We start from the raw sequence: 24,289 nt of genomic DNA on the forward strand, positions 1-24,289 counted from the left end.
TCCATCTTGGGCAAAGCTCCTTTTCTCTCTTTTTACTGCCTGTTGGGGATAGAGCGGCTTCAGGGCCTTTTCTCCTCCGTGAGAACCCTGCACCTGTATAAAAGGCCTTTAAGCACCACCTTAGATTTGATCTTCTGATGTCCCTGCTACCGCTTGGGGTGTTGGAGAACTCCCATGGCCTTGCTGTCCCATGCTTGTTCCTTGGCCTACCCCGCTCTTGTTCATGCCAGCCCACAAGCCTATGCCTTTGCAGGGGCCTCTGGGAATCTTCATTACCTGGTATTTGGGGCTGGGGCTCACACTGCTCTGCTCTGTTTTTGTTTTTCCCTTGATCTTATCTGCTCCCTGTCTTTGAAGGTTTACTTAGATGTTTGATCTATTCAGGCTCCTTTTGCTTTTTTTCTTTTCTTTGTTATTATTTAATTCCTTTGAAAATATCCTTTCTGTCTTTCCAGTGAGCTCTGGAAGGAAAGGTTGGGGTAGATACGTCGTGTGTGTGTGTGTGTGTGTGTGTGTGTGTGTGTGTGTGTGTGTGTGTGTGTGTGTATGTGTGTGTGTGTGTGTGTGTGTATGTGTGTGTGTGTGTGTGTGTGTGTGTGTGTGTGTGTGTGTCAGTACTCCATCTTAAATTTCCCAGTTATTATTTTCACATTGAGCTATTGTCTATGTGTGCAAGAAAGGAACTCTGTAAAGCCTTTCATTTGGAAAGTCCTCAGGATCAGTCTGGATCCGTGTGCAGTGAACAGTTAGGGCCAAACTGTTCTCGCTGGAGAAGTGAGAGACTCCAGTTCTGGCAGAGCAGCTACTCCAGCATCAGGCCCCAGCCACAGGTCCTGCCTGGTACCTGGAGTCCCTCGGCCCTGGGTTCTGTGTGGACATAAAGCATGGTGGGATGCCGTGGCTCTTTCTTGTCTCTGTGACCTTGGCTTAAGGCTCCTATCGGACAGCCTTGCCTTCAGCTGTTTGCCAGGAGCGCAGTGTTGTTTGAATTGCAAGGACGGCGCTAGTTTGGGTTTGGGTTTTAGCTGCCAAATGGAATTGCTATTGAGAGTCAGCTACGGTTCAAGTTTGCTTTTTATTTTCTTAGACACGAGTCAAAGAGAATAGGATCTATTCCCAGCTCATCTGAGGCTTTTTTCTTTTGGAATGATCTTTTGCCCTAGTGATTTGTTCTTTTAAAGCTAACATCATAAAGAATAGAAAAGCTAAACTTTCCTTAATGGAGCTGGGAACCTCTTGCTCCAACCCTTCACTGAGGCCGAGGCTCATAAAGGCAATGACGCGTCTTTAGGGAATGCGCGGTTGGCAGCCTATGTAAGAGCCGCTTTCTCCCTCCCACCTCTCCACGGGCTCAGTCCCTTGAGACCCCCTGCATAGATCAAAGTGCTTGGCTAGACCTTTGCCAGCTCCTCCCCCCCCCCCCCCACACACACACACACTGGTGAAGCTTTGGAACGAAACTGATTCTTTTAAGTATGTAGTGGAGGTGCCAGACAGAAGCCTGGGAAGATGATGCCAGCGTGCCCAGGAGAGCTGGCAACATGTGGATCCAATGGGAGCCTATTCCCATTTCACCCCGAAACTGGAATTTTATCACCTTCTACCCAGACCTACAAACTGCACTGTTAATCTTCCTCTCTCCTTCACCGCCCCTTCTTTCCATACCTGGACCCTTTCCCTGGAATATGTGACCCATTAGCCAATGGATGAAGTAACTCTTTCCAAGGCCGCTGCCTGCTTTTCGACGGAGGGGGAGGGAGAAGGAACCCTGAGGGACAGGGTCGTGCAGAACTCGGGAGTGGGGGAGGGCGGTGCAGGGCACCAGAGATCGAGGGTAGGGTCAGTCCCCCACTGCCCACCAGCACGAGACCACCTTAGTAAAACCTCCCTATGGTTGTCATAACCTATTGGAAAACAGCCACAAAAGCAACTTTTTCCCATAAAGAGAGCAGGAAAAGGGAAAGAGAAGGGTGCCTTTTGTGCAGCACCAGAGGAAGCCTCGTGAACTCCTACCCAGGGAGACATCTTGGTGGCTTGGCTGACACGGCTCTTCATGATGTGCTCTTATCTAGAAATGCAGCGCAAAGGAACAGAGCTGTTTACCCCAGCTTCTTCAGTAACCTGACCAAATGCCATACTTCCCCAGCTTAGGATATTGACATTGAGGTGGGGGAAGACCTGGTGTTTTCTGATTAAGGTAGGCATTTCACTGCTGAGGTCTAATTCAGTCATCCTGTGTCATCTATTATCCGTGGTTCTATTAATAGACATCCTGAGATTGCGAGTGCCGAAAGACTTAGGTCATACTTCTCACCCCGTCCTCCCAGTGTGGATAATCCCATCTCCCCCTGTTTTTTATCTTTGCATGTATTATCTTATGTTCTCTGTGCTTCCTATTGTTTGACAATTATTTAGGAAGTGCTGGCTGTGTGCCACATGTTATTCCTTAAAACCTTTGGAGAAATGCTAATTATTTTATATCTTCTAGTTCTTCCGTGTCTTCGCTGTATTGCTCTGGCATGTGGCATGTGGAGATGACTATTGTCGAGGTGTGGAATTTGGTAGTCAGAACCACAGATACTGTTGAGTTTGCAGTAATACTAACAGCAACTGATAGTTCTTTCTTTTTTTTTTTTAAGATTTATTTATTTATTTATTATGTATACAGTGTTCTATTTGAGTGTATGCCTGCAGGCCAGAAGAGGGCATCAGATCTCATTACAGATGGTTGTGAGCCACCATGTGGTTGCTGGGAATTGAACTCAGGACCTCTGGAAGAACAGTGAGTGCTCTTAACTGCTGAGCCATCTCTCCAGCCCGATATTTCTTTTTTGAGACAGAGGATTTCACTAGTAGCCCTGGTTGACCTGGCACTCACTATATAGGCTCAGACTGGCCTAGAACTCACAGAGATTCACCTGCCTCTGCCCTTTGAGGGCTGGGACCAGCCGATATTTCTTGAGCATTTAACCGGTGCTTTCCATCTGCCTTTCAGATAGACTCTCCTGCTAAGATTACTCTTTTTAAGAAGCCCGAGTCACAGTTACTGTTTTCCTAGTAAGTGGTCCCCCTGGTTCTAGAGCATCATCTTAACCACCATGCTTTTCTACTCTGCAATAAATTAACAAGTACCCCAAGCTTGAATCTTAAGATTCAGTTAGGAAAATAGATATATTTCCAATTTCCACAGCAAATCTGATTCCTGTATTAGCCTGCTTTTTACTTGGGGAGGAAATTCTACCTTGAAATGGAAATCCTTTTAAATTAGTTAAGTGAGGATTAGTAAGTAGGCAATACACTTAAGGATGTCAGAAACTTTTATTACTTGGGCCTTAAGGGCCAACACTAGGCAAAGGAACCATTTTCACATAGCCCTTTAGTCTGTGGGCTTTTCATTTTCCTTATGCAGATGGGAATGAGAGGAAAGAGAGCTGAGCAAGTACCAACCAAAGTGTCTCAACAGAAGAGGTGGTGTTGTGCATAGTGTGGTGGAAGAGAGGAAGTAGGCATGGGCACTAGGTATGTCACGGCGTGGAGAGCTGTCACCACCAGTGTGTTCTCTGGGACAGAGGACAGGTGGGTACCAGTCCTGTACCTGCTGTAATCCATGGGCGCTTCTCAGATGTAGCCTCCAGTTGTAGCCGATGGGTGTTGCATGGCTGTGATTGATTAACTTCCTGTCTGGAACCCAGCCTGCAGCTTTATTGCTTTTCTAGTGATTACACGCATTCTTACTCCCTCACTGACTTGGAAATGGAGATAGTACTTGTGATAGACTGATCACCAAGTGTAAGGGCATCAGGAAGTGGGGTGGGCGATTGAGTTCATTGGGGATGAATGAATACTGATGTCATTGTGGTCCTTTGATACATAGAGTTGAATTGTAAAAGCTGTAGTCTGCCTTTGAGATAACGGCAGTAGTAGTTGAGCTAGGAAGTGCCTTGTTACAGACTTTTGGATTTGGGGACAGTTATCTTGTGCCGGGATTTGGGGAGCACTGTGAGCAGAGCTTGAAAGTGAAGCTTCCGAAACAGCGGCCCGGCTCCGGTGCTACACCAGTGCTTACAGCTCCAGTGCGTACAGCTCTGTGACAGCAGGTCGCCACTGTTGTCCTTCGTCTGTAGACTACACCCGCCCCTGGGCTTGGGGGAGGGTAAGAATGTTTGGGACATGCTAAAAACAGCTCTTGGCACATGGTAAATGCTCAGTACTTCTTTTAAATTGTAATTATTTCTGCAAATGTTGCTAGTTATTTCCAAGCAGCTACTGTAGTTAATCTCATAATTGCTATTGTTGCCATTTATAGTTTGAAGCCCCTTTGCCCATCTGGACTGACTTGCAGCTGATCTTTCTGTCTTAATCTAATAACGCATGCAATTGTTCTGTTTGAGACGTATTCATCTTACTGCTTCCTCCATGTGGAGTCTGCAATAACTTCCTGCTTCCCACCATATTAAATCTCAACTCCCCTTGCCAGTTCAAATCCCTGTGTCAAAAGGTTCCCTCCCTACTGTCCTCCCCACCCGTCAGCCATTTCCCAGTTAGAGCTTTCAGGCCTGTGAATCTGCCTCCCTCCTTTCCGCTGGACTGTGCAAACGACAGTGGCCTCCTTTTCTCCTTATCCCCCCAGCACATGCCCTCGGCTTTCACTGATTCCTCCTGTGTCTGCTCTTCTGCTGGCCAGCGCTGGCCTTGCCTTCACAGCCCTGCAGACTGGCCCCTTTGGCAACGTGACATCTTATATTTGTGGAGCTGCTGCTCTGTGTCCCTTTACAGTCTACATCTTGCTGTTCTAACCTGAAACAGTAAACCCTTTCGGGGAGAGGAGCTGCCGAATCTGAAGTTGTGTGCGGGTACAGTTGTATCTGTTTTCTTCATCGCTGAGTACTCAGTGCTTTTCACATGGGCCTCAGTACCCACGATTTCTTATATCAGCAATTTTACCTGTTGGCGAGATCTGTAAACAGTCTCATTCAGTCTTTCACACAGTTGCTTAGCAAGTGACTTAAGTACATCACGCAGCCCCCTCCATCTTCCTGGGAATCCTGGGCTGCATTGTGCGTCTTGGCCTTTCCAGAACAGCTTAGTGAGAGGTGCATTGGGAACAGTGGAGTGTTTTAAAACTTCCATTCGCCTTTACAGTTGAAAAGGAGCAGCTTTTTATTTTTAAGTAGCTCTTATTTTCTTGGCAAATAACTATCTTATGCCACGCATATCAATCTTTAAAGCTGTTTAGCTGCATTTATTATGAGAGGTGCTGTGTAAATTTATTTTTCCCCATTGTAATTGGGTACCCACTGTGGCATGTCATATGGCCAGTTGACGATTACGGGTTTTCCACAGTATCATTTCTTAAAAGCTTAAGAACTTTGCCCCTCACTGTACATTTTAGGATTTCTCTCTTTTCATTCCTTTCTCTTTACTCAACAGCCAAACCAGATCTCCCTGGAAGAGAACATCTTGGTCTCGCGGTACATTAACAATCCCCTGCTCATAGATGGTGAGTTGTGATTGACTCCTGATGAGATTGGGCTGGATCTCACTCAACTTTGTGACATTTTCATAGTCCTCTCTAGTGAATCTTTTAAAGGTAGTTTGACATTTTTGCTACCCATGGTTCCAGAGATGAGGATGGTTCTTTACGATCCTTTTGAAACTGAAATTAGGTGATACAGGAGAGATGTTGTTCACATATGAACACGTGCGTACACACACACACACACACACACACACACACACACACACACTGACACATTCTTATACACGCATGTGGTGTCTGTGGCAGGCAAGCCACACATGGCAAAAAATGTTTTTCCATAGAGCCATAGTTATAAACAAATAACTAACCAGTTGTAGTGAATAATCTGAAGTAAATTCACTACTCTCTGCTACACCTGGGAGGCATAATCTAAGAATATTTTTGTGCTTTTGAAGAAACTGAGGTCACAAGACTCTCGCCTTGGTGTCTTGGCGTTTTCTCACAAGCACTGAGAAATCTCCTCACATGAATTCATTCTTGGACCATGTTCCGACATCATACTGTGTGTGTTTAGCAACTATACTACAAAGCATGGTGTGAACAATTCTTCTTTAGTCTCAGAATGCAAGATGTGTATAGTGTGTGCTTTGTGTGAGGAGGATTGTCATCTTTCCACAGCTCTTGGTTGTGTTGTCCTGTTCATCGCAACAACAACAACAACAACAAAAAAATAGATGAACTTCATTTTTCTTGTGACGCCCAACTTTCTTTCCTCCTAGATTTCAAGTTTGACGTGCGCCTCTATGTGCTCGTGACTTCCTATGATCCCCTTGTCATCTATCTCTATGAGGAAGGATTGGCTAGGTAAGAGGTGTTCCTCAGGTGGAGGACTGGCTGGGTGTATTAGAGTGGATCCGTGCAAAAGGTTTCTGAGACCAGGCTGCTGCTTTCTGTGAGGTTCACCTCAGGGAAATAGAGTGTGCCCAGATGGGCTTCAGATGTCAGGAGGCAGTCTTGGTCCTCCAGCTTCACCTGCAGCTCTACACAAAGTGTGTGGAAACACACACCTGGTTCCTCAGGTGTAGAGGCCACAGCGTAATTTCACGCAATGAGGGTTATTGTGAGGGCTCTAGGGTGTTAAGAGAAATTGTAATGTTTTTCAGAGTAGATCTAGAAGGGAAAATAAAAGCCACATCTCATTTGCTTGTCATACAGCAGGTCCTTATGTTAATCCTCCCAACAGCAATACCTGCTACCCGTTTGCAGCAGAAGACACAGCTTTGCATAAGCAGTGACTTCTCTGAGCTTTGCTCAGGGTAGTGGGTAGGATTGGAGCTCATCGAATAGTCATGTTTTCTCAGATCATGAGGTATTCACCGCTTTCACCCCTTAATATACAAGTTATATACTTTGCCGTGGTTGTGAATACAGTTCTCTTGGGTGCTTCGTGGGTTTTAAGGTAGTGCCTGTCAACAGAATTAAATTCTGAATTTATAATAATTTGGAGTTTTGTCTCCCATACCCACAAAGACTTACAGGTAACAGTTTCTGTAAATCCTGTAAGCTATTTCAAAAACTATGTAACTTTGCTATGTGTTCCTTTCCCTTACTTTTTTTTAAAAATCAGCTACTTTGCTCTGCTGTTCTCCTCTGTCATGGCCTTGATGGGATAGTACGTAGCAGTCTAGAGGGAGCTTTGCATCTGTGAGCAGACATAAGAAACTGGGAAGCCAGTCTATACATTTTTCTGATTTTAGAAAATTTATTTTGAAAATGGAGACTACATGAATAAAATAAGGATAACTATTTGTGTTTATGAAGAAAACAGATGAATCCTTGTCCTCCGAGAACTTCTTTAGTACCTGTTTATCCTTTTGACTGGCTGTACTGTACTGTGACAACTGAGTTTTCTATTTCCAATTTATTTTGGAGTAAGGGGACTTTACAAAGCCACTTGCTGGCTGAGCCATGTCTTCCCTTCACCTCTAGGTGGCAATGACAGCTTTTATAAGTTCTGTCATATTCTTAACTAAGATTTATGAGTTGGAGCCTTGGGAACACTGGAGGCTACTAACACTCCATCGTCCTGCCCTCTTGTCCCTTGAAAACTGAGAAGGAGAAAAATAAAATGTTTCCCAGTTGAATAAAGGCCTCGCACATGAACTATTAGCTCTAATTGGGTTGTCATAAGGAAGACATTTTCTATAGTATTTATGGATGTGAGCTCCTGTACTTTGAAGTGTACATAGAAAGAAGACCAATATAAATATCAAAGCCTAGTTTCCACATCGTCTAGACCAGAGAGAAGGTAAAATACTCCTGCTTCTCCTGGGGCACAGGGTGCAGTGGAGTGTGGTGGTGTAACTGAGCCTTCTAAGTCTCCCCTTTTTTGTGTAATGGGCCTCTTCATTACCCTTCCTCCATCCCTCCTCACCCCAGCTTGGACCTCACCCCGTGTCCTTGGTTCTGCTTGGTCTTCTGGAAAAGAGAGGGTATTTATGCATACTGTTTCTCAAGGGTGTCATACCAATATATTTTGTATCATATCCTAAGATGTTTCATGTACAATATTTGTAGTTCTCACTACGAGTAAAATTTTACACAGTCTTTGCATCTTTATGGTTCGGAGCATAAATTGAGAGCAACACTAACATTCATTACAGTTTGCTGCAGATGCGTAAATAACTGGCTACCTGCTGTGTTATATGTCAGAGCTACTGAGTTAGTGACAGCTGCCTTGTATCCAGTAGGAACTGGCATGTACACGTGCACACATACACACATTTATGTGGCCAATGGATGCTTTTCCTCACTGTCAGCAAAATAGCTTTTTAAATACTCACACTATCAAGCCAAAAAAAAAAAGGAAAAGAAAACTTTTCAGGTCTTTGGTGGGTTTACCCGAAACCTGGGTGGGTATGAAATCCTTCTTATCATAGGCGTATTATCGTGCATTATCTCGAGCTGTTTGCGCAGACATACAAGGCACACTGTTCCGTGCGGGTTCTTCAGTGGGTCTGCGTAGTCACTGTTTGTCTTGGCATTCGCTCGCCCTTCTGTCTGTCTCAGAGTGCGCTCAGCTGTGTCATTACAGTCCGCATCTGTCTGCAGCTCCTCCGCACCTGCAGCCGCTGCCGCTCATCTGGGGTCACGTGTGCTTTGTGTAGACATAACTAAAGGTAATCAGTTTGGGATGAGATCATCAGGTTGCTTGACTTTGAGACGAGAAGGAAAACCATAATCTTTCCTAAAGAGACAGACCTGGAGGCAAAAATAATTAGTTTCCTTCTTTAGGCTTTTATACCCTGTCATTTTTGTTGGGAGCTTCAAATTAATGCTAGGAGACTGACCTTATAAAGGTCACTGCATTGTGAAATAGGTTATTTTGTGTAAATTCCTTTCCCTTTTAGACCCTGTAAAGGAAAAGACCTTGGTTTCATTATAGGTTAATGTTTTCATTTGTCTTTGTTTTAGTCACACAAAGCAGACCTCTCACTGTTCATTTTATGTGTAGGCGGCGTGTTTGCCTGTGTATATATAAGTTCAGTGCATGCAGAGGTAGAGGAGGATATTGGATCCTCTTGAACTTAGAGATGGTTTGAGCTGTCATGTGGGTGCTGGGAACTGAACCCAGACCTTTTGCAAAAGGGACAGGTGCTGTTAACCACCGAGCCATCTTTCCAGTTCCTTCTTGCTGGTTCTGGATGTCGGTAGACTGTGGAGGAGCTCTGAGAGCGAAGTTGCCTATCCGGCACTTGAGTCGGCTGGCTCGTGCGTGACCCCGGTAGCTGTAATTCTGCTGGGGTTGCTGCTGTAGAATCCCCGTGCAGGCTTCTGCTGTAGAATTTCTATGTAAGTTGCTGTTTTGAGCTAGAAACAAGGAGACATCGAGCTTCTAGAGAGAGGGGTGTTGTTCTCACCAAAATGGTGGAGATACATTTTTATGTCAGAAGTAGAATCCAAGAAGGCTTTGTTCTGGATTTTAAAACTCTAGAAGGATCCAATCTGGGATATAAATGATTCGAGACAGTCCTTGTTGAAACAAAGCTAACAGCCAAATTTGCACTCAAACAGGATTTTTTTTTTTTAAATTAAAACGACATTGACTTGACAACCACATGTGTTGTCAGTGACTTAAAGAAAGGTAGCAGCAGCTCATGAATGTCGGTGGGGAGCTCTGAGGGTCTTGCCTGCCCGCCCGCCGGCCCGCCTGGGTCGTGGAAGTGGGAGGAGACTGGAAGGCCTCTTCCAGTGCTGCCCTTGGGCAGCCTTGGGGAGGACCCCACATCATTTTGTAAATGCCCTTCTTTCCTCCCCAACCCCCAGGCCCTTCTTCAGTAGCCTTGCTTGCTAATTAACACTGGCTCCGGGGGGATATTTACCTTTTCTGTGCTGAATTCCTGTGGTTTCGAAAGAATTCAGGTACTTACTGATTGCCAAGGAATTCAGATTACCTCACAGGCTGCACACTGTCCAGAATCTGCCCCAGCAGCCAATTGGGGGAAGAGACAGCAGCCCTGGGGAGAAGTCCTTCCCAGCCTCACTGTCACTCTGCCTGCAGGCAGGCCCTTGCTGTTTGTGAAGTTTGAGTCATCTCTGGCTCCCAGGACAGGATCAGGCTGGTAATCCCCTCGCAGACGCTCCCTCCCAGTCACTGCAGCTTTTGGCAGCTCCCTGCCGCAGCTGGTGGACAGTAGATCAGAGCACTCTGGGGCCTCTTGTTCTCTTCCGTAAGATTTTTCTAGGTCAGGCCAGGATGAAACCCAGTGGCTTCTGGCAAGGGTGCCTAAGGTGAAGTCTCGTTGCCCAGGCCTCTCTGCTCAGGACAGCTAGATCTGCTAAAGATAACTCCTCTGTCACTATTACAATCCCCTTTCTTTGTGCATTTCTTCTGAATGTAGAAAATGTATCTACCAGACTGAGTACTTAACTCTTCTACATCTAGGCTCCATGACTGCGACCGTACGAATATATGCTGTCAGGTTCTTAGGCCACACACTGTGTACAGGGCACGAGAGTTTGTGAGATCTCATTGATTTTGTGCTTGCTTCCATATTGGAAAGCTTTTGAAACAAACAACGTAGGCGCACTGTCCAGTAATGTTCAGAAGTACCCACCACAGACAATTCTTGACTTACCCTTTAAGAGTTATGTTCCACCATAGCCATAATCAGTTTGTTACCGTTGAGGGGTCTTGATAGTCATGTGGCCCCCTCCCCCATCAGTTAAAGAATTAAAAGACAGGGGGAAAAAAAACCCAGCCACCTCAAATATCCAGTACAACCAGTAGCAGCAGCTCTCCCGGAAATCTCAGACACAGCCCACGGAATCAGCCTGCAAAGAAAGGCGTTTATTAGGGGCGAGGCAACGTCACAGCAAGGCGCGTGCAGAGAAAGACTGCAGAGCACAAGGCGGACCTGCAAGGCCCAAGCCTGGTCTCTCCTCAGCGGCTTGGGGCCTCTAAGGGTCTTTGAGGGGTCTTCATCCCTGAATTTAGGGTTGGTCACTTTGAACAAAGAGGGGAAGGCTGATAGGCCCATAATTTGGGGGTAAACCTTTCCTGATCTTGCCTTGAACTTGTAGGACCTTAAACTTATCAAACTGGTCCACAGCCTGCTGGGCTCTCGTGATGGAGGGGCGTTAAGGCCTTTGTGTCTGGTCAGAAATATCAGGAAGAAGCTGGAAGTTTGCTATCTTTGTTCCTAGTCATGGCCTGTCTTCCTGTCTCTCTACCTGTCAAGTGTAGTTGTCTAACTCTAGTCCCTCAAGTTGAAAATAGCATCAATTGGGAATGCATTTAAAAAAGATTTTATTATTTTTATTTTATGTGTAAGTACTCTACATATGTGCAGTGCTGGAAGAGGCCAGAAGAAAAGATTCTGGGCTTGCAGGTAGTTGTGAGCTGCCATGTGGGTGCTGAGTCTTGAACCCAGGTTATCTGGAAGAGCAGCCAACGCTCTTAATTGCTGAGTCTTTAATCCCCTCAGCCCCTGAAAATGCATTTAACACACCTGACCTACCAGACACATTAGCTTAGCCATATGGGTTACTGTTGGTATCAGTTGTTACCCTCCTGATGGTCTGGGTGACTGGCTACAGCTTGCGGGACAGCTCAGGGTTGCTAGACAGTGCCAGTGTGTACTGGTGTGGGGAAAGACCAACATTCAGAATTCACAGTGCGACTTCTCCAGCATGCAGATTCATCTTACACTGTCGTGGAGTGGAAAGCTACCCAACTGTCATTGGAAGCCTTGTGTGTGTGCTTACTAACGACTGGAGCCCGTTCTTCAGTCACTCACTCACATTTCAGAGAACCCACGAGTCCCAGGGAGAAATACTCCAAGTATTGATTCCCAGTGGGAAATGTTAGGAAAGAGAAAGTGTAGCTTTTAAGACTTTGTTTTCAAAATAGAGATAACCCATATTTGTTTATAGATTGATTATCTAAGTAAGATCCCTATCTTTTCTTGGCATAAAGGTCAAGGCTGTGAAATTCTGTTGTGTGGGCGTTCTTAAGTCTTCTTATTTTTTTAATTACATTTATCTGTCTGTCTGCATGCATCACAGTGCCCATACAGAAGTCAGAGGACAACTTGTGGGAATTGCTTCTCTTCTTCCATGTGGGTCCCAGAGATCTAATTCAGATCTCCAGGCTTGGTGGACAAGTGCCTTTTCTGATTGAGCCATCTCGAGGCCTGTGTATTTCCTTACACACACACTCCCCCCTTTCTCTCTTGAATAGCACTAATTTTCTGAATGAGCCATCTTGAGGCCTGTGTACTTCCTTACACACACACTCCCCCCTTTCTCTCTTGAATAGCACTAATTTTCTGAATGAGCCATCTTGAGGCCTGTGTACTTCCTTACACACACACTCCCCCCTTTCTCTCTTGAATAGCACTAATTTTCTGAATGAGCCATCTTGAGGCCTGTGTACTTCCTTACACACACACTCCCCCCTTTCTCTCTTGAATAGCACTAATTTTCTGAATGAGCCATCTTGAGGCCCATTGTACTTCCTCACACACACACAGTCTCTCCCCACCCCCTTTCTCTTTCTCTTGAATAGCACTAATTTTTTTTAAGTGAAAATAAATGTTTTTTTGTACAATGTATTTCCCCTCCGCCATCTCCTCCTAGGTCCTCTCCACCTCCCTACCTATCCAGCTCCATCATTTCTCACTCTCTCTTCAGAAAACAAACAGGCAAATAAAAAAAAAATCAGACCAGTATTAAAAACAACAACAATAACAAAGAAAAAGCACCAGAAACATGCACACCAACAAAGCCTATAAAAACATAGAATTGGAGCTGGGCAGTGGTGGCGCACGCCTTTAGTCCCAGCACCTAGGAGGCAGAGGCAGGTGGATCTCTGAGTTTCAGGCCAGCCTGGTCTACAAGGTGAGTCCGAGGACAGCCAGGGCTACATAGAGTAACCCTGTCTTGAAAAACAAACAAACAAACAAACAAACAAACAAACAAACAACCCAGGAAATTGGAAGCCATAACATACAAACGAAAGACATTTAAGGCAAAAAAAATGTCCAAACGAAGTAATGAGACCAAAAATAAATCACCAAAAATGCCATTGAGTTTTTTTTTTTATTTTTTATTTTTTTTATTACTCAGGCTTGCCCTGAGTGTGTTTATATATTGTGAGCCTCCATTGGAGGACCCAACTCTTAAATCTTGATCTCCTTCAGAGGGGGTTCAGTACTTACCATTGTGTGACTTTGGGCCTTGTTAGGATGAGCGTTTGCAGATTTGGTCCAGATTTACCTTGTAAACAGTGGCTTCCTCTAGCTTGTGAGGAGGGAAATTGTCCAGGCCTGAGTAGGATGAAGTGTGATAGGGTGTGAGGGTAGAAAATGCGACCGCTCAGGGTGCGTTCCCAGAGGGAAGCTGCGGCTCAGGTGGACGCCGGAGCGGGAAGCAGCTTTCCTCTCTAAAGGCCCTTGTGCTGTGCTGGACTCCCAAGTCCCTAACTGGAATGACCCGGCCTACTGCTGTTGTCAAGCTCACAAGGGACGATCTCATTTCCTTTAACACTTGGAATTTCGAAACCGTTTGGACTTGTGAAAAAGCTACCTGAGGAGTATAAAGAGCCACCTTTTACCTGTCCAGAGAGCGCATTCAGCTCCGCCAAATGTCCTCCTAACATTCCTTTAGCCGAGGGCCCAGTCTGGATGGCGTTGTAGCTCAGTTGCCGAGTCTCTCAGACTCCTCAGTGTTTCTGTGACTTCCTGACCTCAGCGTTTGAAAGATGACAGGCCAGTCATTTAGCAATTTGACCTTCAATTTGGGTTGTCTGTATTTTCTCGTGATTAAACTTGGGTTGCTCATTTGGGGTCAGAATCCCACAGAAGTGATAATAAATTCCCACTTCAGTATATTTGATGGCACATACTAATGATTTAGCATTTGATTAAGGTAGTGCTTTCCAGATTCCTCCATTGTAAAGTGACTTTTGCTTCCACTCTGTGATTACCAAGAATTTATGAGGAGGTAGTTGAAACCATGTAAAACCTCATTCCTTATCTCATTTTCAACAATCTCTTTCATATCTACTGATTTTTCTTTTCTTTTCTTTTCTTTTCTTTTCTTTTCTTTTCTTTTCTTTTCTTTTCTTTTCTTTTCTTTTCTTTTCTTTTCTTCTCTTCTCTTCTCTTCTCTTTTCTTTTCTTTTCAAGATTTATTTATTATTTTACAGTATGCCTATATGCCAGAAGAGGGCATCAGATTTCATTATTGATGGTTGTAAGCCACCATGTGGTTGCTGGGAATTGAACTCAGGACCTCTGGAAGAGCAGCCAGTGCTCTTAACCTCTGAGCCATCTCTCCAGCCCCCTACTGATATTTCTTGCTTGAGTGAATTATTACAGCAGTGACTGCCAGTTGATAACTTTCAAATTCCATCATCCTTTTATTTGTATTATTTAGCATTTTACTTTGAGGAAAAGGTTTTTCTTCTTGTACTTATGATTATATATTCATTTGTTTATACTAATTCATACTGAAAGATTTCTATTTTAATGGGTCCCTTTATTATACTGTTTTATTTTCATGCCCTGTCCCAGGTCTGGCCAGTGGGAGCCCCTTTATGCTTGCTTTTGTGTCCTTTTGACATGTCTCTATAATTCTTTGAGGATAAAACATTTCAGGCCTATCTTATTCTGACCCAGCCCTGGAATCAGTCACATCTCCAAGGAGCACTGGTTACTTTGTCATGGAGTACAGTATTTAGAAATGAAGGTTTGGCTGGTTAGTAGTGGCATATGCCTTTAATTCCAGCACTTGGAAGGCAGAAGCAAGTGGATCTCTGTGAGTTCAAGGCCAGCATGGTCAAGCCCAGGACAGCCAGGGCTACACAGAGAAACCCTGTCTCAGAAAACCGAAAGAGAGAGAGAGAGAGAGAGAGAGAGAGAGAGAGAGAGAGAGAGAGAGAGAGAGAGAGAGAGATCTGAGGCTTGTAATAGAGAGACCTAGGAAACATGTATGTATGTGTGTCTCTTTTCTCATATGCTCATCCACATTTATTTCTGTATCTGTGCATCAGAAAATTGGGTTATATTAGCATTTACAGTTCAACTTCAAAATTCAGAGTATAAACTAGCTTTTATCTTTTACATATTTTTATCTCCTGTTCCAACAACAACAACAACAACAAGCTGTCTCCTGTTATCTTTACCGTATTTATTTATTTACTCAGTTTTCTCGTTTGTAGCCAGTCTCTTGGTCTTGCTGGGCTTACCTCCCCAGGCAGATGTTCTCCTGTCTGTAAATTTAGATCCCGTGGGGCTGTTGTTCTGCCTAGGTAACCTCCTGTGCTTCTCCGGGGCTTGCTTCTCCATCCACATGCTGTCTTCCTTGTGAGCTGCAAGAAGTTGGCTAGGCAAGTCATTCAAGTTAAGAGCAAAAACAAAGAAAAACCATCCCAAACCAAATCTTGGAGAGTAAACCAGATAATCAGGACTGAACGAGTAGACCAGATCTGAGAGTGTGTGACTTCTCATCTAGACAATAGGAAGAAAGTGGTGCTTGGAGAAGAATGTGGCCTGTTAACTGAGGTTCTCATGAGAGCTGTAAGATCTAACTGGTTAAGCCCTCCCTTCCCTCTGCATGCTCTTCGTCATTGTTCTTGGGACTGAGGGACTTGGGACTCAGGGGCATTTGCTGTCACCCTTCACTCTACCCTCGATTCTTGTTTCTTAGACCCTGTCAAAGCCCACTCTGTGACATTTGTAATGTTGTTCATGCTGGGTTTTAGAACCATATGTTCCAATGAAAGGAAGATGAGGGAGAAGAAAAATGATATGTAGAAGTCCAGCCCTCTTAAAAAACGTGTAGGGGTGCAAATGTATGGTCCCCCAGATCCAGCTCACTTTGTCCTTCTGCTGGACTTTTTATGTTGACTAGGTTGAGTCAAGTATGCAGAGTTAGCCAAGAGGAGACATCTCCTTCCCTGACCAGAACTTTCTCTCCCTCACAGTCAATACTTGCCGAGGGAGATGATGACAAGTGAAATGTCACCGTGAGCTAATGTCTATTGGAGGCAGGCAGTCTCTGGATCTTGCCTGTGTCTTTTTGTATTTCCTAAGAATTCAGAGAGTGACTTCCACCGGCTCTGATAATCATTATATAAAGATTGGGATACAAAGGCAAAGTTCACTTGCCACCAAGTGATGGCAAAGAGTTCAATTGATAACTCCTAAAGGTTTCTGGGAATGTGGAGGTCTTTCTCAAGCATGGATAATGCTTGTCAAACTCTTTAGCCATACATGCCTGGTCAAAATTTTCTTGCTGTCCACATCCTTTTTCCTGGCCTCATGTTTGTTTATTTTAGTTTCTTGGGTTTGGTTCTTTTTCTTTTTCTTTTTTTTTCCTTTGGCTCTTGTATAGTTCTGGTACAGGGAATTAGGGAGTGGAGATGGTGGGATGGGTGAGAAGAAATAGAGAAGAGGAAAAATTTTAAATCCTGACCTTTAATGTGGTAAAAATCATGTTGACTTCACAGTCTGGGTAAGCATATGTAAACGATTTGTAAATCATAGGAAAATAAACTTGTGGCCTTCTAGGTTTTTTCACACACTTGGATATGTGTCTTGGGAAAAGCACTTTATTGCAGGCTGATATGGCACTGGCAGTATGTGAACTATTGTCTTGAGGCCTTTTTGATACTGAGCATCGCTGGACAGTTTTCTCTCCCCGCTTGCTGCCTGCAGAGGCGCATGCGTCTTACGCTTCGATCTCCTCTCAACAGTAGGCGCGGACATGGAGTGGCTGCCTTGTCTGCTGTGGCCTTGTCCTGTGCTGTGCTCTTGTGTGCGTCCTCTCCGGAGTGCTCTTAGGGTCCTTCTTACGTCGTTAGAATCAGTGCTGTCCCTCTGTGGGTGTGAAGCAAGTCGGCACATCACTGCCGGACCGTTTGCCCTTTTCCCTGCCTCCTGCAGAAGGTCGGTCCAGTTACTGTGTGGGCCCTGCGTGGGTGTTCCTTGCAGCTTCATAGCTGTAGCGGCCTACGTACAGTCGCCCAGCTTGTGAATTTGCATTCTCCCCATTGATAGAAGGGATAAGAGAAGAAGCAGCATCTAAGAGTGGTCAAGCCATGGGGTTCTGGAGTTACAATCTTGGATAAGTTACTCAGTCTTTTATTTCATGTTTAGATGGGGTTTCACTGCAGCCCTGGCTAACCTGGAACTCTCTAGATTGACCAGGCAGATCTCTGCCCCCTGAGTACCAGGGTTAAAGGCGTGTTTTACCATGCGTGGCCAAGTTATTCAGTCTTTATGGGTTATATTTAGTTTTATATCTATTTGAAATTTGAATGTAACATGAATCTATTTTGTAAGAGTTGTTTTTAGGATTGAATTGATAGAAGATGATGTGTAGATCACATTTCTCACAGGATTGTCACTTAGACAAGATCAGTATTTGTTAGATAATAGTGTCACCCTCCTTGTAAGATGAAGATAATGTCCCCCATGTTATTGTGACCTCCCCAATCTTTAGTTCCACTGAAACAGTTCCTGGCATTTAACTGTGTTCTTCCTACCAGGTTTGCCACTGTGCGATATGATCAAGGATCCAAGAACATTCGGAACCAGTTCATGCACCTAACAAACTACAGTGTGAATAAGAAGAGTGGAGACTATGTGAGGTACTGGCTGGGTCGGGGCTGCAAGTCACACTCAGATGTCAGTGGTGGAGGTTGCACTGGAGCATGTCAGGAATACTTAGGTGACACTGGAGGGTCAAGTGTCCTCTTTTCTTTCTTTCTTTGTAATTAGTCTATGTATATGGGTGTTTTGGGGTGTGTGTGTCTCATGTGTGTGCCTGGTGTCATCGGAAGACAGAAGAGGGCGGCAGATCCCTGCAACTGGAGTTACAGGTGGTTGCTAGTCACTCTGTGGGTGTTGAGAATTGAATACAGGTCCTCTAGAGAGCAGTGAGTACTCTGAAGCCCTGAGGCCTCTCCAGCCCACCCCCATCAGTTTTGAGGCGTTGCTGTTGGCGGCGGCTGCTGCTCTTCTCCATGGAACACTCACTCAGAGGGTCACCTTATCCTACCCAAGTACACCTGGGCCATTTGTCTTTCCCTGCTTGACTTTGGGGTAAGAATTTCAGCTTGGCAATCATTTCAAAAGCTTAAAATTATTTGTCTCCTTTGACGCCGCAGTTCCAGTTCTGTGAATGTAACCTTAGGGATGTATGTACAGAATCAGAGCTGAGAGCCGTCTTTACTGTGCTCTGTTTAATGGAAAAGCACATTGAGACCGTACATGCAGCAAAGACCTTGACTGAACCAGTCTGTTAGCTAAAACTTCTCTTTTTTGCTGAGAAAGGAGAAAAAGATAGTCCTGAAATGTTACCGCCCCTTAAATACGAAGTGTACGATTAGGGTAGTCAATTTTTAGGGTTTTTTCCGCTTTGCTTTTATGTAGCTACTAAAAATTTCTAAAATATACTACTACAGTCAGAAAAAAAAAAAAAAAAGGAAAAAAATTAAAGAAATGAGGCCATCTCCGAGAAGAACTAGTGGAAAGGAGCAGCAGCCCAGCTGTGTGGAAATGTTATTTTTGCTCTGTTTTCTTTCATCCAGATAATTTCGCCAGAAAGTGGAAAAATAGAAAAGAAACTCAAACAGTCACTTTCTACTCAGACTAAAAATAAGTTCCCACCGGGTCCAAGGGAGGGAAGAAGCTGGAAGTGTCGGGGTAGTTGCTGAAGTGAAAGAGGTTTCATTGCACGGCCCGTGACCAGCACTGGAATTGCTGAAAGCTGCCATGGCCTCACTTTGAGCTGAGCAGGGATGGAACTGGAGAGGGCGCTAGGCATGAGGAGTCAGTGGCGAAGCATAAGCGCCTGGTTACAGGACCGCATTCAGGGGCGCCTGCCCCATTCATTCACCATTTTGTGACAGTGGGGTGCCTGGCACCCTCCTGTCCCCCCAGTCCTCCTGTCATCCGTGGTACTTGAGAGGGTTGGGAAAGTAGCCATCACTCCAGAGACCGCAGGCTTGCTTAGTGTGTCAGATCTCTTCTGGTCTGAAAGTGTTATCTGAGGCGGTTTGCTGGTTTCATGTGACATTTTCCTCAAAGACTAGAGGTGTTAAATCCCATTGTTAATTTATTATAACAAATCTTAAACTCATTCACATTTTTTTCATGACTTTTTTTTCCTGGGACTCACTCTGTAGACCAGGCTGGCCTTGAACTCACTGAGATCTGCCTGCTTCTGCTTCCCCAGTGCTGGGATTAAAGGTGTGTGCCACCGTGCCTGGCTCCTCACTCATTCTTGATGTGGCCCTCTTCTCTGCCCTCTTTAGAAAAGCAAACTCTGCATTTTCCCTTCCTTTTAAGGAATTGATAGGAAGGGTGTTGTAAGAACAACCAGGGAAAACCAGGTGGAAATCAGCAAAGTGTATGTTCTCCAAATACTCAAAGCCCAGAGAAAGATGGGCCTCCTGGCATATGTAGCCTCAATTCCTTTCTTTTTAGTTGTGATGATCCAGAAGTGGAGGATTATGGGAACAAATGGAGCATGAGTGCCATGCTTAGGTACCTGAAACAAGAAGGCAAGGATACAACTGGTGAGTATCACACCTTTTCCTTTTAGACTCTACTTAAAATATATATATATCTGGATTCTGTGTGTATGCTCAAGCGCATGCGTGTGTGAGGTACCAGGAGAGGCCATAAGAAGGCATCGGTTCCCCTGGAGCTGGAATTACAGGAGGTTGTGAGCTCTCCTACATGGGTGCTGGGAACCAAATGAGGTCCTGTGTAAGAGCAGTAAATGCTCTTAACTGCCACGCCATTTCTCCAGCCCCTTGACTCTACTTTTTTGTGTGATTTTACTATCGTATCTCACCAGGCCTCTTGATAATGTTGCCGAAGAGCCAGTGGGTGGCGGTTCTTTTTTCTCCTGTGGTTCACAGTGGAGAAGAGACTTCCTGCAACCCTCCCCAAATCCCTTTTCTTGTTTGTAGTTTGGAAAGCATCACATTTTTCTTTAGTCCTCATTTTATCCTTCTTGAATGCTGGCCTGCTAACTCAGATGCTATGGTGTTTTGTATGCCATGTTGCCTACCTCTCTATTGGCTCAATTCAGAGTTGAACTCTCTCATTCTTGTTGCTGACGTGGAGGATGGACAGGGTGGAATTGGAGTATGGGGTTTGAGTCTTGAGCAGCCTCGGAAGCAATGTGCAGAATAGACTTTTTCAAAAAGTGCAGGAGAGCAAGAGAGAGAAGGCTCCTGCAGCCGTACCTCTGTCGCAGGCCAGCTGCAGCCATCTCCTCATGTCCATCTCCTCGTGGCATGCCAGCCCCGTGGCACCCATTCTGAAGACCGCCATTTAGATGCTCTTTGAATGCCACTTGCCTTTTATAATTGCACAGAGACCTGGCCTCCGCTCCTCCTGATGCATGCATTGTAGTGTTGGTGTTTCCATTACAAAGCTTGTCTTTGCAGCGCTCATGGCCCACGTGGAAGACTTGATCATCAAGACGATAATCTCTGCTGAACTCGCCATCGCCACTGCCTGCAAAACCTTCGTGCCACACCGCAGCAGTTGCTTTGGTAAGGAGCCGCCGGACGCTTGTGTTCTGTGAGGAGGGTCTTGGGATTCTCAGATAGTGGGCCTTAGTAATTCTACGGGGTCAGGGCACATCCTCGGTTTGCGTGCTTAAGCTCCTCCTAGAGCAGATGCAGATCCTACCTAGAGGCCAGTGATAGCTTTCGTTGGAATCTCAGGAGGAGTCACTCGCTTTCTGTGTGGGGAACAGGGATTGAAACTGAAGTGTGAGTCTCTCTGTCAAAGGACACTCAGAAAAAGTCTGCAACAGGCTGCACAGGAATCCAGCTCTAACAAATATATTCCAGAGCTCTCTGGCAGCCAGACTGGGAACAGGTCCAAGAAGCTCTGGCTGGTACCAGTGTGTGCTTTCTCCCATTTTCCGATGACTCCTCCTTTCTGTTTTAGTCTTCTTTTTAGTGGATTCTTCCCCTCCTCCTCTTTTTTCTCCTGCTAGTTTCCCCCTCCCCTCCCTTCCCCTCCCCTCCCCTCCCCTCCTGTTTCACTTTACCTTTTTGATTGTACAGAGATAGCGTAAGAAGGGGTTCACAACCCGGATCAGGAAACCTCCGACCTCCTGACCCGAGAGCTGTATCTGTGACACCAAGGTTGCCTGTGTACCTCTGCTTTCTCCATGCATAGGAACTTAGTGTCAGTTGCCAGTATGAAAGCCCAAGAGGCCTCGGTAATGAAACACACAGGGTTGTTGATAGAGTGATGCTAGTTCAAGTGTGATGTGGAGCGATACCCACAGAGGTGTCATGGCTTGCTTAGGGGCTGGAGAGCAGGGAAATAAACAACATGGACTATAGAGTCTATACATCCTGTTCTTGAGAGCTGTTTGCATCCGTTTCTGGTTGGGTGATTTTCAGCAAGTTATCCCAGTTCTCATTTTCTAGACTGTAAGTGGCAGCCACGATGGTGTGTATCTCCCTCCTAAGAGCATGGTAAAAATCCAGTGAGATGATGCAAGAAAGCACGTGGCATGATGTCTGGTCCTTAAACTGTACTTAATAAAAATTACTTTTAGGGCTGGGCTGTGGTGGTGCATGCCTTTAATCCCAGCACTCGGGAGGCAGAGCCAGGTGGATCTCTGTGAGTTTGAGGCCAACCTGGGCTACAGAGAGAGATCCAGGAAAGGTGCAAACCTACACAGAGAAACCCTGTCTTGAAAAACAAAAAAACAAAACAAAACAAAAATATTAATTTTGTAATTAGACACAAAGTTTTGATCTCTTTAATGGATTATAACAGAATGTGTTTGACTGATGCTCACGTAGGGGAACTGCGAAGACTGAATGGAAGATGCAGATAAGTCAGGATCTGGAACTGTCGAGGAAAAGAAAAGACTGCAGAGTCTTTAGAAGCAGACCCTTTGGAGGGCGTGCACCAGTGTCCACAGGTTCTGTGTCCAGCCGGAACCCCCTGCCTGCCTTGCACTCTCTCCCTCCACTAAGACTCACTCCACTCTGCTGCTCTTCTGAAGCCTTGCTGAGCACAGGCCCCCTGTATCACTCCCACAGCCGGCCTGTGCTGCTCCACCGTTCCTGTCGAATGCATGGATGCTTTTCCAGAAGTCTCAGGGTCTGTCGTGAATTCTTGAGCCATTGTGTCTACCTTTCCATCTCATCCTGTTTATGCCAAATCAGAGTTCCAGGGACCTTTTCTAACTCTAGCTCTGGGTGTGTCACTTACCTTGTGGCTGAACTGCCCCCACTTTTCTCATGTTACTTTACTGAGTAGGACCCAGCATCCTTCCAGGCAACGCCAAGCATCACTTCTTTGGTGGTCTTTTTTCCCAACCCTCCTTGTGAATGTTCGACGCTCACCCTGTCGCTCTAGCACTCATGCAGTGTCTCCCCATGTCCTCTGCTCTCACTCATGTGTGTCTCTCCTAATGGAGCAGAAGCTCCTTGGTGATGGCCGGCACAGTATCACCATGGCCTTTGTCCCCCTCACGCAGAGCAGTCTCTTGTGCTCATAGAGAATGCTGGGAGATGTTTGTTGAATGAGTGCTTGGTGATTGTTTCCATTGCTTCTTGGTGGCCTGGCAGCAAGCTTTCCAGTGGGTCTGATTTGGTAAGGCTTGGGACTCTTAGAATTGTTGCAGTCTATTTGCAGATGGAGGTGGGAGCTAACACAATGTGACTCCCACTGTGGAAACCTTTCAAGGTTAAATATGTTTCTTTGTACTTCTGCTTGCCTATGTTGGTAAATTCTCATGGCCCTTGATACATTAAAAAAACAAAACATAACAAAAAACAAACCCTTTGTTCTAAGTAGCTAATCCTGAAGGCTTTTCTGGGTGTCTCTTTTTCTGTCTTGCTTTGTAACTGATTGCTTTTTGGAAATTTAGGAAGGGGTTTACAGAACTCCACGTGAAAGAAGGGCAGCGACTCTCTCTGACTCAGAGAAATATCCCGAAGTCCATCAGCCAGGGTCTCCTCTTCTCCTTTCCTGTCCTGGTCCAGCTCCAATAAACTCAAGGCATCTGGAGTTTTTTAAGTTGTTGACTGTCTCCTTGGCTTCTGTGGTTCTAATTCTGCTTCCTGTCAGCCCTGGGATTCTGTGTGCTTCGTTAGCCCCTACGTGAGATGGGATTTTGTGTGTTTGTGCATTCGTGTGAATCTCTCTGCCCCTTTGACTCTTAGTTCTCCCGGGGTTCATGGCAGGTGTCACTTTGCAGGTGTGTCAGGGTAACCCGGGAATTGAAAGCTTCCCCGAAGCTTTGGGCTTAAGCACAGTATTCCTACTTTGAGGGAAACAGAGTGTAGAGCTGGGATTCCCTATATTCTTGGTCGTAATCTCTGGCCTTCCTCTTATAGACAGACTAGTGCCAGGAGCGTGCTGTTGCTGGCGGCTTCTGACTGTGAGCCCTTCCTCGCCCCGTCACTGGACTTCTTCCAGGTACCCTCAGCACTCCCAGTCAGTGCTTTATTTGCACATGCAGCTCTTTTCCGGTTCCGGCTGTGTGCTGGTCAGAGAGTCATGTTGCAGCAGCGCAGTACTGCCAACAGTTTCTTCTTCTCAAACTCAGTTTGTCCTAGGAGGCTGCCGTATTCATAAGCCTGCATTGCGTTGTTAGTATTACCTATATATCAACCATAACAGGCAGGCTGAAACTTAGCCATTTAATGCCATTTTATAAACTTGCACATCCAAAGGACCTTAGCGAATGATTTGTTTTGATATAGAAATGGAGACCCTGAGAAATTAGCCCTTGTCTCAGGTTCTAGAGCTAGTGAGTAACAGAACGTGAATGAAAGAGACTCAGCCTGAAAAACAGGGGCCTCGGAGGATGAGTCTTGGCATCCTCCCATCTTGATCATAGGACTTCAATTATATGAGTTCTGGATGCTTCCCCCAATAAAACATGTTTCTAACAGTCAAATGTTACTGCCTTCCACGATTGTGAAAATGTGGTACAATGTGAACTAATATGCTTCAATGGCAACTCTTTAAATATGCTAAGGAAATTGGCACTGTGAAATTACTAACTATGAGAACAACTCTTTTTTTGGCCATTTGAAGACAAACAGCCAAAACCAACAGGATGTTAGCTGTCTTTCAGAGATGTTGCTGCTGACAGCGGTTTAGTGTTTGTTTGTGAGAATGGCTGACAGGATGGGGTCTGATCCCGATCCTCTAGTGTGGGATCATGTGGACCAGACACTGAGGAACTAACTAACTTAGTCTTGTGATCAGAGACCAATGGCATGTCTGCTGAAAACCAAGG

The 24,289-nt window shown here is 45.3% G+C and overlaps 1 protein-coding gene across 42 annotated transcripts in view; it reads left to right on the top strand.

The window, feature by feature from the left end:
- Ttll5 (tubulin tyrosine ligase like 5) overlaps nt 1-24,289 on the top strand; it is a 249,942-nt gene that overhangs the window by 37,074 nt on the left and 188,579 nt on the right. For all 42 annotated transcript variants that reach the window (XM_042260944.2, XM_042260947.2, XM_042260948.2 and 39 more), the window contains 5 exons: nt 5,431-5,500; nt 6,259-6,343; nt 17,535-17,636; nt 19,477-19,568; nt 20,451-20,558. In XM_042260944.2, coding sequence (XP_042116878.2) covers nt 5,431-5,500; nt 6,259-6,343; nt 17,535-17,636; nt 19,477-19,568; nt 20,451-20,558 — 457 coding nt within the window. The remainder of the gene's footprint in view (nt 1-5,430; nt 5,501-6,258; nt 6,344-17,534; nt 17,637-19,476; nt 19,569-20,450; nt 20,559-24,289) is intronic.

Source organism: Peromyscus maniculatus, chromosome 14 (assembly GCF_049852395.1).
Source record: "Peromyscus maniculatus bairdii isolate BWxNUB_F1_BW_parent chromosome 14, HU_Pman_BW_mat_3.1, whole genome shotgun sequence".
NCBI lineage: Eukaryota > Metazoa > Chordata > Mammalia > Rodentia > Cricetidae > Peromyscus > Peromyscus maniculatus.